This window comes from Gracilinanus agilis, chromosome 3 (assembly GCF_016433145.1).
Source record: "Gracilinanus agilis isolate LMUSP501 chromosome 3, AgileGrace, whole genome shotgun sequence".
Classification (NCBI taxonomy): Eukaryota; Metazoa; Chordata; class Mammalia; order Didelphimorphia; family Didelphidae; genus Gracilinanus; species Gracilinanus agilis.
The window spans coordinates 115669789-115686260 of NC_058132.1; the positions used below are offsets into that span (position 1 = coordinate 115669789).

General features: G+C 35.4%; 1 protein-coding gene across 2 annotated transcripts in view; it reads right to left on the reverse strand.

Annotated features, from left to right (window-relative positions):
* Positions 1 to 2379: 2379 nt before the first annotated feature.
* The window catches only part of NOX4 (NADPH oxidase 4), a 238008-nt gene continuing 223915 nt past the window's right edge, over positions 2380 to 16472 (reverse strand). For both annotated transcript variants that reach the window (XM_044668216.1, XM_044668215.1), the window contains 3 exons: positions 13274 to 13342; positions 11159 to 11259; positions 2380 to 2928 (listed from right to left, as the gene is read on the reverse strand). In XM_044668216.1, coding sequence (XP_044524151.1) covers positions 2808 to 2928; positions 11159 to 11259; positions 13274 to 13342 — 291 coding nt within the window. In that variant the 3' untranslated portion in view covers positions 2380 to 2807. The remainder of the gene's footprint in view (positions 2929 to 11158; positions 11260 to 13273; positions 13343 to 16472) is intronic.

The following is a 16472-nucleotide window of genomic DNA, read 5'->3' on the forward strand; positions in this document are numbered from 1 at the left end:
GGAATGGAAAAAGGGTTAAAGCTATTGCACCGTGCAAATCTTTGCCTCTTGACTAATAATAGCATTGAAAATAGGCATGGCACATCATTGGACAAAAAAATTGTCACTCAAATACTATCTATTATAGGAAGCCTTTCCTGACATGTCCTCTTCTAACAGCAAAAATAAGGATACTGATTTCATATGCATTTTATATTTCATTTCTTATGTACAGTTGTTATACACAGAAGAATGTATGCTACTTGAAGGCAGTCACTCTTGGTTTTTTATCTTCTGGCATTAGTATGGTACCTGGGTGGAGGAACTTAATTAATGCTTGTTCACAAGCAAAAAAAAAATCTTCTTTTCTTCTCTATTCACAGCATTTTTATGTAGCCTACCATAGGCACCTCTCACTCTTATCAGTAAGACCCAGATGATTTTAGGGCAAGCTTGACAAAATCCCTATTAGAGAATTGCATCTTGTTGATAGTGAATGCTTATTAGAGGACCTCCATCTTCCATGACACTTTCCTCTCCCTTCTCCTCCATCCTTTGATTAAAAATAATCTCTTCTACTTCAAAATCCACATGTTGCTTTGGACTTCTCCTTTGTCTCCATAATATTCTGCAGGGAAATCTTACTTGAATATGTATCACCCTTCCTCTGTTTACTCCATAGTAGATTATAAAGGCCTTGATAATACAGACTCAGCTAAACCTGTACCAACTCCATTCCCCACTTCTAGTACCTACCAGTACACACACACACATATCTTATATGTACATAGTTTCAATATAACTGTATACATATGTAATAAAGGGAAGACACTGGAACTTTAAATGTATGTATATATATGTATGAAGGTATACATGTATACATATGCTATACACACACACACACACATATATATATATACATATATATATATATATATACAACTTACAAAAACATAAACTTTTCAAATTATCTTCCTCATTACAATGTGAACTCCTTGAATGCTGGAACTGTTTGTTTTCTTTTTTCTATATTCTCAGTGCCTGGCAAATAGTTGGTATATAATAAATGTCGATTAACTAACTACATGGTCTTTGATCTCTGTATCTTTGTATCCTCATCACACTTTGAAAATATTTGTTGAATGACATTGAATAGTCATGAAGAAATAAAGCTGCACGCCAAGCCTTCCCAATTATCCGTTGTACCAGATTTGTGAGTAGTCGAGAGATGTCCACACACTTAAATAGTACAGACTTTGATTTTGAAATTTGAGTGTGTTTTAGAACTCTTAAAGCAAGGAAGCAAACCAGTCCTTCTCTGAGCTAAGAATTGCATGCTTCATAAACTGTGGAATCAGTAACAGTTAGAAGAGAAATAAAACAGTAGTAAGAGGCAGAAATCAAGTATAATGTTAAGAATATTTATTATATATCATTGCTGAAATTTCAAATATTAGATGTTGCAATGATAACATCTTTAATACTAGACTTATTAGCTCTGATAACCTGTAATAACTGATTCTTAATGGCAGAGTTAAATTCTGAAAAGTCTAGTGGCACCTGCCTAGTAAAAGAGCCACTCCCTGCTTTTGTCAAGTAGTGACTGTAAGGTGATCTCAGAGACCTCCACAGTCGAGGAATGCCCACAGTTGTCTTATTTCTGTGCAAGCTGAAAACAGAAATGAACTCTTTTATTCGTCAAATGAATATTAAGTAATTTCCTAATATGAAAAGGCTATACCATGAGAAGATATAAAGAGCAGAGGGGCTCAGAAGGAAAAAGTGACAAACACCTAGAGAGTGTACAGAAGGAACATCCTACTTTGCCATACATATAGATATATGATATAATATGTGGATATATGGTAAAGAAGTGTCATAAATTCATGAAATTTTAAAAGAGAAAAATGCTTTGAAGCCATCTGCACTGACTCCTTCCACATTTTACAGATGAAGGAACTGAGATGAGAGATCCAGAGAAATCAAGAGTCTATAGCTAATTTGTGGAAGAGGTCCTTTGATTCTCAGCTTCTGGTTTTTGTTTGTTTACTTTGTTCTGGTCTGTTTTTTGCATTTTTTGCCAAAGATAAAAAAAAACATTAAGGATTAGCCTACAAGGGCACTGAGTTCAACCTCTGGCAGAGAAGAGTAGGAGCCCTTAGACTGAAGACAAGGCTAAAATGAAGACATTAAAAATATATATCCTATATCCGAATCCACACAAACTTCCATCCTACAGTCAAAGAGCTGTAGATATTAAATGGAGGTATCAGCATCAGTAGTGAGGCAGTTATATATTGATAGAGTACCCGTATCAATAGTCCCAAGTTATTATGTCTAAAGTATGTAATACATTTAATTAAAGCTATTTTGTTTGTATGTAAAGCAGAGAAAGTAGTCTGACTTTATATGTGAATTTTTAATTTTGATCATTCTGGAACCTGTTCAACCAAAAAGAACTGAAGGATGACAGAGGCAATCAGCTTCATATGGAGAAGTTCAGCCACTCAATGGGAGCTCTTCAATCAGCCATAAAATCAACAGTGTGCATCTAATGGCTTTCTTTTTAATGCAAGCATTCAACACCAAATCATGGTAGCCCACATTTTGCTGATCCTCTTTGGTTCCCAGATTAAACCCATAATGTGGATGGATTATCATACTGCCATCTCCCCTACATTTCCATTTTAAATAATCATAAATAAGAAAACCTTGCTATTCTTGGGCACTTGTTATCTGTTGGCTGTGGCTGACTTTTAGAAGTCTCAAAAATTGCACTAGATCCTTTTGAAGAGTCCATCTTTGTCCTTGCTGGTCCCCAAAAGCTTTCAGCTGAAAGATTCCTTATTGTATTCAAATCTTGTCCCATAAGCATTGTTCTGGTTACTCAGTTGATGAAGATTCTTGGAAATTGAACTGGGCCCACAGCAAAAAACACCAACTGTTTTCCTGGTAAGAGTTAGGAAGTGGGGGTAGGGAGTAGAAAATTACAGAGATAGTTAATTTAGTACATGAAGATAAACATATTACATGAGTTATGACTTGAATATTAAAATGGTTATTGAAAACTCTTCTGATTGTTTCAGACAAGTGACAAAGCATGTTATTTATTGTACTTTGTCCAGACAAGATCTCTGGAATGAATATCACTAGAAACATATATTCAGTTCTTTTTCTAAAACCCTTACCTTCCATCTTAGAATCAATGGTATGTATTGGTTCCAAGGGCCAGGGATTAAGTAACTTTCCCAGGGTCACACACTTAAGAAGTGTGTGAGGCCAGATTTGAACTCAGGACCTCTAGGACTGGTTTTCAATCCACTAAGCCACCGACCTGCCCTCCACATATATTCACTTTTAATGAGCAAAATGGGTGAGTGAATTTCCCAAGACTTTTCCATAATGGATTATTAGCACCAATATAGAACAGCTGATTCTCAGTCCATTCATTCTTTTCTCATGACTTACCTCACATGTCTGTTACAATGATTCCTCATGTTTATATGAAAAAGGAAAATGAAGAAAGAATTTTTACATTTCAAGGGGTCATTTTAAAACCACCAATTTCTACTCAAATTCAAAACTAAAAAATTTAATGGGTAGAAGAACTCAATTACTTCATGTACATGTTAACGTCATCAAAAGGGTTCCTATTATTCATGAATTAATATTTCTTCTTATAACATTGTCTAAACAAACTAAATAAACAGTCCCTCCTTCCTGAATAAAGTTAGCTTGCTGAAATTTTATGATATATTTAACCTAAAATACTGTGTATTGTAGTTATGTTTCCATCTTAAACCACCAAACCCCACCCCAAATGGGTTATAGACTTTATGGGGGCAAAGAACTTCTCTTCTCTAAATTATTATCTATCCCAGATAATTCTTTCTATGTTACAGGGAGGAAGGGGTTGAGACACTTGTAAATAAATTCTATTATTAAAAAAAAGCAAAGTAAAAAATAAATTAAAAAAATATAAATAAATATATATGTATATATATATATATTTACACTAAGCCCCAGCTCACTATTCTATTCTATCCTCAAAGTCACATAATAAATGTTTGTTTAATGAAATAATAATAACTTGTATTCTTCCTGTTACTGTGGGAAAAGAAGAGCAGAGGGCTTGTAAACAAAAAACCTATATTCGAGTCCAGGCTCTGTCAGTTATTATTTGTAGGATTTGAGCGAGTCTCTAAATCCAATTGGCCTCAGGTCCTCAGTCAGTAAAATGAGGAGGATGGGTAAGATGACATCGAAGATCTTTTCTATCTCTAATATATGAAACTATGATATTCATACATCACTTCAAGGTTTCTAAAATGCTTTCCATGTAGTAAAATTTTTGAGTCTCAAACAAACTTTGAGGCAGTTGCAATTGTAATTCTCAATTACAGGTAAGGAAACAAATGCTATGACTACTTTTACATTAAGATAAATTCCACAAATCAAAAAGTGGACGATGCATCAAAAAGTTGTACTGCATTTTCCTCACATATTCTGTAGGAAAATCTAGGTAAAATGATGCACTTTAATTGGTACAGTGGATAGACTGCTAGAATTAAAGTTCAAATTCCATCTCTGACATTTATTAGCCGTGTGTTGTGGGAAAATCACTTAACTTTTTGAGGCCTTAGTTTCCTCATCTGTAAAAGACAAGGGTTGGACTCCATGACCTCTAAGATCCCTTCTTCCCCCCAATCAATATTCTATCATCCTTGGAAAAAACTGTCCCACAGCAGACAGTGATGGAGTAATACAAAATGTCAACAGCAGATGGTGCACATCAGCTCCTTTAAGATGGTTTCAAAAATACAGCCAAGTTTTGGAATAATTGGCCATGATTTTTTCCATTTATGATGAAAATTAAAAAAAAAACAGAAACAACCAAAAAACAGCAACATGTAACCAATAAAAAAGCAAGAACAACAACTTAATGATTCCAAACTAATTAGCTATGAATGGCCCTCTATCCTATTAGTAACTTTGATTGCCTAATTAAACCATTGTAAAAAATAAAGGAGGCATGAATCCAGGCTTTAAGGAGACAGGAATCCAGGATTCTAATGTTGCTTGGAATAAAAATGCCCTTATCAGAAATTGGTTCTGAAGTTAACAAGATGGCCAACATTGTAACTCACTGGAAGTATCCAGATAAAGTAAGATAGAAGCTTTGCCCCACCTACTTTCTGCCCTCAAAACACACATACACAAGCCAGATGGAATTTATGCAAGGACATGTTCACATTAGGATGGGAAAACATTCATGAGTCACGTTGTTGGAGGGAGTACACACATCAGTAACTCCTTGAGGTCAGGGAATGTTTCATTTTGATCTTTGTATCCTCAGTGCAGAGTAGAATGGTTGGCACAAAGAAGGTACTTACTACTTGTTGACAGACTGAGTGATTAGAGGGAAGACTGACAATGATAAAAAATAAACTGAGAGCCTGTGAAATATTAGAGAAGTATTTAATAAGGAAGTATATTTTCTTTTGGGGATGTATAGAGTGGAGTCAGACTGTGGATGCCAGAACCAAGTCTAGTTTGTTGGCATTAGTTTTCTATCATTCCTGTTTTAACAAGGACTCTGAATAATATAATATGATTTCATGTTAAAAAGACCCCTTTTCCTTCTCCTTTTATATTCCACGAAACCATAACATCACAGACATTTCACTTTCAAAAAGTATTTTCAAGTATTTCCAAAAAATTAGATTTTTTAAACTAACTTCCTTTTTATTTCGAGTCTAATGTTTGAATTATTTTCTGGCTACAGAAAATAATTTCCAGCGGGCTAAGTAATATTTTTTCTGGAAAGGGGGCAGTAGGCCAAAAAAGTTTGGGAACAACTGGTTTAGACTTTGCAAAAGGTATACTGTTTTTCTGAGGACTAATATAGGTAATTACATATCACTAGGATGTTGACCTTTTGGCAATAATTTTTTTTCATGGCAAAACATTAAACAAAGAAATAAAAATAGCTCTCAGACCTAGGGAGCCACTAGATTGCACCTTCATTGTGATGTGGTGATGAAAAAGGGGGCAGAGCATTCTATGAAATATAAAGTTTATAGGCCATTGACAAATTTCAAGTTGATTACTGCTACTCAAACATTGGGAAGCACATGGATAGGACTGGAATAGGCTGGGCAGGTATATAGGGCTTGTGATCTCCTGAAGTAATGTCTAAATTGATGAAATCATAGCTCCATCGAAGTACTACAATGAGAAAGCTCTATCCAAGGCTCAGCTCAAGTCCTATTTCCTATGGGAAATCTTCCTTAAGCTTCCAATAATGAGTGCTTCCTTCTTTCTCTTCTAGATTATTATCTTATATTAACTTCTCTGTTTGTGTCATATGTCTCATAAGAATATAAGACCCTCAACAATAAGGAATGTTGAATTTTTGTCTTCGTATTTCTAGTGTCTTTTGGAGAATTGGAAATTAATACACATTTATTGGAGCAAAATAAAATTTAAGCACTTAAAATTATTTTCCTATTTTTAAACTTAAATTATTTAAAAGCGAGAAAGGAAGTCTTCTTCAGTAAAAGAACCATGGTTCATACCATGCTAAACCTTATAACAGCCAAGGATTTATAGCCTCTCTACTACAAAGATGGAAGGGAGAAACTGGGTCAATAATACATATTGATATACATATGCTAAAATCAAAAGAGGCCTATATAATACTTCCTTCAATTTCCAGTTCTCTTTGACCCTAGATTTAAAATGAAGAAAGCACTCACAAAAAAGGGTCATTATTCATTAACGTTTTAGTTAGAGAGAAAACTGGAGAGTTAAGAATTTTTAAAATGATTTTTCTCTTTCCTGTTGTGTGGAGAATATCCACACACTTACTGGAACGCCTCTACAGTGTAAATAGACTCAGAATGAGGCTCACACTGAGATTCCTGCTGCTGAAAAACAGCTGAGAAACAAGGTGCAGGAAGCTTTAATGTGATTTCTAAGGTAGCTGTAAATTAAGCTGGCAGAACCCCAGTGTTTACTAAAAGAATAACAACTGAAGACAAATATAGTTAAGAAAAAGGTTAAGCCATGTATCAACTCATTCTAGATAGTATGCACCTTCATACCCTTGCTTCAAATGAACTATTTTGATTGTACAAAACTCCAATATTGTTAGAACTGGGGGAAAAATTTCAAAACACATCTAGTCCAATCTGTTACTGTTCAAATTGAAAAAATAGATCTAGGGATGTTAAGCAACTTGTCAAAGTTAACATAGCTAAGTGGAGGAGGTAAGATTACATAATGCAGAATTTCTTGACTTTTAGGCTGGTATTTCTTTCCCCATCAACTCTAGCATTCCTAGATATAAATTATATAACTGTAATGTATTCACCATTTTCTTATCTTAAAAAAACTACAGTATGGTTGAAAAATCCTTAATTGTGGAATCAGGGGTCCTGAATTCAAGTCTCATATTTTATACTACTTGTGTGACCTTGACAACTAACTTCTCTATTATATTGCTTTTTGAGTCCTTTCCATATGTAAATCTATGATCCTATTATTATCTTCTTCCCTAGAAGAGAAAATCAACTAGTCTCTGCTGGGTAACTATCACAGTATAGATAAAACAGCACTAGATTTAAGTAAATGGATATGGATGAGTCACTTAAATTCTATAAGCCTCAGTTTCCTTATCTGAAAAATGAAGATATCAGTACCTACTAGAAAGGGCTCAATAGTGTTGGATAAACTCATATATTTATAGAAGTTTATAAATATTAAAATGCTAAACATTAACTAAATTAATATTATCAAACAGGTATATAGGTAAGGTATGATGGATGGAGAACAAGGTCTAGAGTTGTAAAGATTAAAATTAATATACAATAACTAAGTATTATATTTTATAAAGTTTATTAATAATAACTAAAGTAAAAAAGCTAGCTATTCAGCCCCAGTTGCAAGAGAAGGGAGAGAGAGAGGGAGGAGTTACAGAACTTACAAACAATAACATAAAGATGCACGTAAATGAAAAGGGGAAAGGAATTTTGGAACAAGAAAATAATTCTGGGAGATGAAATCCAAGGTACAAAATTCTCTAACTAGCCAAGAAGACCTGAATTCAAATTCAGCTTTGATATTTATAAGCTCTGTGACTTTGAACTAATCACTTAACCTCTATTAGCCTCAGTTTCCTCAAACACAAAATGAGAAAAATAAAAGTGCCTACCACCTGATGTTGTTGGGAAGATAGAATGAAATAAAATTCTAAAGTTTAGTACAATGTCTTGTACATAGTAAGTGCCTAATAAATGTTTCTTCTCATCCCCTGCCAAATAAGAAACTGTCTCCCCTGGTAATAATACAAATGCAAATGCATGGTCCTAAGTCAAGGGATATTCACATAAAATGAAGTAATCTAATCCAGTCCATTGCCTCTTCTCTAGTCCAACAATATGTCAAAGAATATTGACAATGATAAGTCAGAGAATTTGTGAAGTATTAGAGGAATATCTAATAAGGAATTATATGCTCTTTTGAGGGTCTGGTAAGGAGTCAGAGTATAGTGAAGTCTGATTGGCTGGCATTCATTTTTCCATCATTCCTATTTTTAAAAGGAGGCACAGAATAAAATAACATTCTTTCATGTTCTGAACACCCTTTTCTCCTCCCCTTTATATTCCATGAGACCATAAAATCACAGACATTCCATTGTCAAAAAGTATTTTCAAGTGTTTGTACAAGTTAGCTTTTAACTAACTTGTTTTCTACTTAAGCTCGTATGTCTGAATTCTAGGTTTGAATTATTTTCTAGTTACAGAAAGAAGAGTCATTTGGAGCAGATGTGATCAGTTTCATCCAATTCAGTGGATGGAAAAGTGGAAATAACAAAGACAGCCCTACCTTGATATGACTGGACTTGAGAGTTATCACATGAAATGATAAGATCTATGTTTTACAACAACATGTTTCCACATTGTCACATTTCTATTTTCTTCGTGAAAATCTGAGATTTTCTGAGAGACAGAGACAGAGAAAGAGGTGGGGGAGGAGAGAAGAGAGAGGTATAGTAAAGGAATCAATGAGGAAAGGAAAGAAAGTGAGAGGGGAAAAATTGTATTAGTTAAGTTACTGATTAAAAATGAACTATAAGCTCAGCTAAGCAATAGATGGGATGAAATAGAGAATTCTCTCTGAGTAGAAGAATGAAGATATGAGTTAAAATAAAGTAAAAGGAATCATTGAGTAGATTCAAGGAGAGTGAGCTAGAATTGGTGCCTATGTTGGGCTTGAACTGGAGGTATGTGAATAACCAATATTTATTTTAAAAGGAAGTTATGATAATTGAACCCTAGGGAAGCTGGTGCCTTGATGGCCAAGGGAATACAGGAAAGTTGAAACTTGAATGCATATTGAAATCTGAAAAGAACTAAGAACTAGAATATAAAGGTGAACAGCTCCTGGACCCAAGCAGAGATTGATATGTGTATATGTACGGATGTATGGATGTGTATATGTATATAAAAATATGCACATTATATATGTGTGTGACATATATGTGTATGTGTATATATATATGTGTGTATGCATATACACACAAACCTTTTCTAATAAGGAGAGATTCAGGACAGGAGAAAGAAGAGGAAATATTCCTGAAAAAGCTTCGGGGAAGTAGCCCTCTGCAGAGTGGTGAAAGAAAAATCACTTAAAGTCAATGAGCTTGTCCTGGTCTGGTAGTAACTAACTGTATTAACCTGGACAACTTCCTTAGTTCTGCACCTCAGTTCCCTCATCTGTCAGATAAAGGGATTAGCCTAGATTCAATTCAGTTCAATTTAACAAACATTTCTCAAGTGCCTCCAAGACACAATGCATTGTGTTAGGTCTGAAAGACCTAAATATGAAAAACATCAAGTTACCTGACATCAAGGCCCTTATCATCTACTTGAGGTGAGGGGAGAGATATATAATATTCAACTATGATCCAAGGTAAAGTGTGAAAGATGCAAAGGAGGGAGTCAGGCAAAATATTCTAAGAAAATCCGAAAAGGGAGAAAATCTCTTCAGTTAAGGGAAGAAGTATGGGAAAGGCTTCATGAATGAGGCCACACATGAACTAGGCTTATATGAATACACTGTAGCTCTAAATAATAGAAAACAATTAGTAGTCCTGTTTGATTGAAATATAAAGGATAATATAGAAAATAATATTAGATATAGGTAGGAAGGTAGTTGAAATCAGATTAAAAAGACCCTTAATTTTATTGGTGTCTATTCTATCCTCTAAGCCAGTGATGGGCAAACTACAGCCCCCTGAAATGTTCCATCCTGCTGTGGGACATTATTCCTAATTTGACGAATACAATGAGTAGGATACAATAAAATGAAACTTCTAAAAAGTTGCCTTAGAAACAGACTGACAGATGAGCATTTCCTTTCCTTTGGCCCCCTCTTTAAAAAGTTTGCCCATCACTGCTCTAAGCAATTAGGGAAGCAGAGAAGCTCTTTTTGCAAGAGAATCATGTGGTCAGGACTTGCATGTAAGGAAGACGATTTTGTTGATTGTGGTCCTTTTCCTAAAAGACTAGAGAAAAGTTAAACCAATTGAGAGGCTGTTACAGCAATCTAGATTCTCTACTGGGATGGGTTTCTAGAACCCAGGATCACTTCCTTGACATGATGAGATATAAATAGACTCTCTATTATTTTTGCCTATTTGGATCACTTTTCTTCCCTGAGGCGGCAGATAATTGTAGCATTCCTGTGCACAAGTTTTCCACAGTTACTCTTTAATAATAGTAATAGTAACATTTACATAGAGCTTTAAAGTCTGCAAAGCACTTTCTATATATTATCTGATTTTATCCTCCCAACAACCCTGTGACATATATCATTATTTCCATTTTACATATAAGGTAACTGCAGCAGACACAGATTGTCATACATCTAATTAGCATCTGAGGCCAGAATCACTCCCAAGACTTCCCATCTCCAGATTTAGAGTTCTATCCCCTGCACCACCTAGCTGCCATCTCAAATTCATCTAAAAAGATGTACTATAATAACACATGCTAAAACATCTTAATATTGCCTTTATATCAGCTACTATAACACCTTAGAAAAGTTAACACAACTAGGGATGATATTAATTTAATCACTGAGCTCTTTTCACAATCCTGTGGACAGTACTTACCCTCTGTTACATTTGGCTATTTCATCAAAGAGAAGTTTCCATCGAGGCCTTCCAATAAAAAGTCTAGAATTCAGTGCTTGATATTTTTCACCAATTATTTTCTGCCAAAAATAAAATGTTCCATTTTAAAAGATAACCCATTGCTCTGACATTGTTTTTATTAACACCATGGCTCCCTACCAAATCACTAGGATGCAAAATATTTAAGAATTGAATGGCAAGGCATCAGAACTTCCTTTTAAGCATTATTCCATTTCTATTTTTCCTTTAATGTCTACAATTTTCTCAAATGTCATTCTTACAAATTGCTGATTTTCTTTGACTTGTTTGTTTCTACAAATTTTTTGAAACAGCCACAGAATGTGATAAAGAATGTGATCTAATTATCCATTCTCAGCATAGATAGCATTAACTGTCGTGTTGTTACAAGACAAAGACTGGTGTCCTAGCTGACTCATTGTGAAATACTACAAATGAGCATCATATATTTGGGAAAATATTCATAGTCGTGAGAAATTTACTTTAAAAGGAATGGTCTAAAGGAAGGTCTTAGTGCAGTGACTATGTATCCAATGATATCTGAAGAAACGCTTATTACTTATGAAAGGAAACGCTACCTCCAGAGAAAGAACTTTTGGGGTCAGGTGGATATGGATCAGAGCAGACTGTCTTTCACATCAGTGTGTTTATGGTTTTATTTTGGGGTTTTGGTTTTGTCTGAGTGTGCTCTTGCATCAATGACCAATATAAAAGTGTATTTTGCATGACAATAAAATAAACTAAAAAAAGAAATGTTTATTGATGAAATGATGCTTACAATTGACAAAAAAATAGGGGGGAACGAAAATATTTATAGCTGCGCTTTTTGTGGTGGCAAAAAACTGGAAAAGCAGGGTATGTCCTTCAATTGGGGAATGGCTGAACAAACTGTGGTATATGCGGGTGATGGAATACTATTGTGCTAAAAGGAATAATAAACTGGAGGAGTTCCAGGCGAACTGGAGAGACCTCTGGGAACAGATGCAGAGTGAAAGGAGCAGAGCCAGAAGAACATTGTACACAGAGATTGACATACTGTGGTAAAATTGAATGTAATGGACCTCTGTACCAGCAGCAATACAATGACCCAGGACAATTCTGATGGATTTATGGTAAAGAACGCTACCCACATTCAGAGGAAGGACTGCAGGAGAGGAAACATATAAGAAAAACAACTGCTTGAACGCATGGGTTGGGGTGGACATGATTGGGGATGTAGACTCGAAACTACTACACCAATGCAACTACCAACAATTTGGAAATAGGTCTTGATCAAGGACACATGACAAAACCAGTGGAAATGTGTGTTGGCCATGGGTGGGGGGAGTGAGGGGGGTGAAGGGGAAAGTAGGAGCATGAATCATGTAACCATGTTAAAAATGAATATCAATAAATGTTTAAATTTTTAAAAATAGGGGAGAATAGGGAATTAGAGTAAGAAGGCATTTGATGTCGCTAGAAGGCAGAGCACTAGTCACAGAGTTGAGGAACAAGTCAAGACATTAACTGTGATGGAATGGTTGACATCTATTTATACTTAATATGCTGGATAATACAGATGTTAAAAAAAATTTCTAAAGTCAAATCATGACCAATGAACTAAATCAATCATAAAGCATTATAGAAATGTGAGCTGTTGTGGCTATCGTTATTATTGTTTTTATTAATGTTTAGTTATACACATCTGCCTTATTCTTTACTGCCAGATTTCCTGGAAGAAAATTAGGCCAAATATACATTTATCTTCTCTCTCCATTGTTGTCCTTCCTCATTCTCACACACACATACACACATATCCAGCACAGAGAACCTCCATAAAAGCATACCTACTGGTAGAGGCTGAATCTAGGAAACTGGAAGGCACTGATGGCTTCAAGGATAATCAAAGAATTTTAAGGGCAAAACTCTAAAGAAAAGGCCCTTGGGATAGGATGTCTTAAAAGTGCCTTAAAAGTCATCTTTCTTCTTGACGTCTTTTTGTTTAAATTACCCGAGGGCTTCAGCTGCTAGGCTGGGTCTCCTTGTATCAGGTCTGATAAGCCTACTGCAGTTCCAAACAGCCCCCCAGTTACATACCTGTATTCCATCTGTTTGACTGAGGTACAGCTGAATGTTCACGTAGTCAGGTCGGTTTTCCTGCCAAAGCTGAGAGGAAATTAAAAACAAATACCAACATGTTTTTTTCTTTTCAAACTTTATGTTTCCATGATTCCAAATTCTGCCAATATCCAGCACTTATATATAACATATTCAATTCTGTACAAAATATTGTTCTAGATGCTGAGAAAGAAACATGATTTAGAGAAGACTTGGGTCTTTGTCTTTATGGAGCATACAATTTGTATAATAGAGTGGTACAAAAAGTGCTATGTGACGTCTGAGAAGAGATCAATATTCAAAGAATGAAATAAGTAGAAATAAAAAATTGGGGCCATTTGAGTTGAGTAATAAAGAATGGGTAGTGATTTAGTGGGAGAAAAGACATTACTGGGAATAGGATGTGAACAAAAATAAAATTAGAAAATCACAGGAGACTGCTAGTTCCTTCTCTCTGGGATTACATTATTTGTACATATTTCATATGTACTGTACATAGTTACACACTGTCTCCATCATTAGAATGTGACCTCTTTGAGGTCAGAGATCATAATTTTAATTTTTTATAACCCACAGTTTGGGGCATATAGCATTTAATAAATGCTATTGACTGACTGGCAATGAAGTGATATGATTATACTGATGCATGAGGAAAATTACTCAGGTAATAGTGACAGATAAAGTCTATTGCAGAGAGAATGGAGGTGTAGAGTCCTCCTTTAAGCAGAAGTCATTTCAGTAATCCAGATGGGTTGTGATGTCTTGCTGAGGGTTTGTACAATGGTAGTCACGGTAGGAAGGAAGAACAGAAAACAGATATAAGAGACATTCCAGAGGTAAAGTTAATGGGAATTAGTACTAATTGTGTTTGAGATTAAAGGTAGGAACCAAAAAAAGTCTCAAGTTTTCAAATAAGGGAGACTGGATGGTGCCACTAACACAAAATGCAACATAAAAATGCAAGAAGAGTAGGTCTAAAAGGTGAGATCAAAAATTCACTTTTGAACATTGTAAATTTTAAGTAATAGTGAGAAATCTTGGTACAAGTATTCTTTAGGTAGTTATGGTTACAGGGCTAAAACTCAGTTAGAGATACTGACTTGGGAGTCATCTGCATAGAGGTAGTAGTTGAAACCTTGAGAGTTAATGGAATCACCAAAGGAGAGTTTAAAAGAGGGTCAAGGACAGACACTTGATGGAACACTTAATGGAACACATAATTTAGAAGATATGAAAAAGAGTAAGAGCCATTGAAATTAAATTAATAACAATATTAAAACCTATCATTTATATAGTGCTCTAAGGTTTGCAAAGTGCTTTACAAATATCTCATTTTATCTTCTCAACAAGCCTGGAAGATAGGTCCTATTATTGTCCCTATTTTACACTTGAGGAAACTCAGGCAGAAAGTGGTTAGTGGTTTGCCCAGGGTCACACAGCTAAAAAGTATCTGAGTTAGATTTAACCTCGTTTTCCTGATTCCGGGCCCAGCACTGTATCCATTTTACTACTTAATCATCTCTAGAACTAAAGGATAGGGAGAAAAATAAGTTACTAGTTATTAAAAAGATTATTTTATTATATAATTTTAAGAGAGTGGTTTCATTATATAGCATTAGGCAAAAAGAATCAGGTTGCAAATGATTAAGGAGAGAATAAATAATGAGAAAGTACAGTCATCAGGCAAGAAATCTATGAATCAGCAAGCATTTTACTAGGTACCAACTATGTGCCAGGCAGAGGAGTATATGCTAGAGATGCAAAGGCAAACCCCAAAGTTCCTATTGTCTTTGTCTCTGGGAAAATGAAAGATATACATAGACACATACTATGAGTGTATATAGAAAATAAATACAAGGGAAGTGGTTGCAGGGGAGGCACCCATGGCTAGGAGTATCAAAAAAAGTCTTCATGAAAGATAATTCACTTGAACAGAGACTTGAAAGAGGCTAGGGACTCTAAGAGATACAGCCAAGGAGGAAGTACATTCCAGCTGTGGAAGACAGTCTATATGTAAGCCTAGATATAGGAGGCAAAATGGCACATGTGAAGAGCAGCAAGAACACCAATTTAGTTTGCTAGTGAAATGTAAGAGAAGAAAAGTAAAAGTCTAGAAAAGTAAGCTGGAGTTAAGATTATTTTGATCCTAGAAGTTATAGGAAGCCAGTGGAATTTACTGAGCAGAGAAGGGATTTGGTCAGATGTATATTTTAGGAAAATCACTTTGACAGCTGTACAGCACAGACTGGAAAAGAGACTTGAGGAAATGAGATCAATTAGGAGATAATTGCAATAGTCCAGAAGAGAGGCAATCAGCATCTGAACTAGGGTGGAATCATATAAAGGATCCACTTTCTACATATTTTTTGAAAAATTACAATGATATATATTCTTAATGATCAGTAATGAATAATGTTTTCTAGGTCTAATAATTATTCTAGTTTCTATGCTTCTGTCCAATCTCTATATTAACGGTAGGCAACCTTTTTGGCTGTGAGAGCCATAAACGCCTGGGGAAGGAGGAGGATGGAGGTGGAAGGTGCGCTGGAATATGGGGCAAGGGCTGAAGGGCCCCCTGGGGCACATCCTGGGGCTCTGCCCGGACTGGACAGTGGAGAGGTGGAGCCAGATATGGCTTGAGAGCTATACATTGCTGACCCCTGCTCTATATAAATCACAACCCAGAAAATGGAGTTTAATTTGTTCTGCAAATTGTTCAATTCCTACCCTTTATTCAAAACCCAACTTACATGCCATCCCCTCCATGAAGCTTTACTTGTTACCCCATATCAGAAACAATCTTCTCCCTTGGCCCCTACATAATACAGTTTTCATGTTCCTCTATCATGCTCATCATGTATTACTTACGGATTATAATTGCCCAGGCATATATACTTTCTCCCCTTACTAAACTGTAAGCTCAGGGATCAAGAACTTAGTCTCACCTAAACACTGGATCTTCCTCAGAACCAGAGATACTGTTCAGTCTATAGTAAGGTTCAGAACATAGTAGGAGCTTAAAAATGTTTATTGAATTGTTTAGTACATACTAGTCACAATTCTTAAATATTGCACTTTCAATTCTGTCCCTAAAGCTCTTCAGGACAAGCAGGTAGTTTACCTGTAGAGCAGATATTCCCTAAAGGTAGGCAGTAAGAACCTAAATAGATTCAAAATC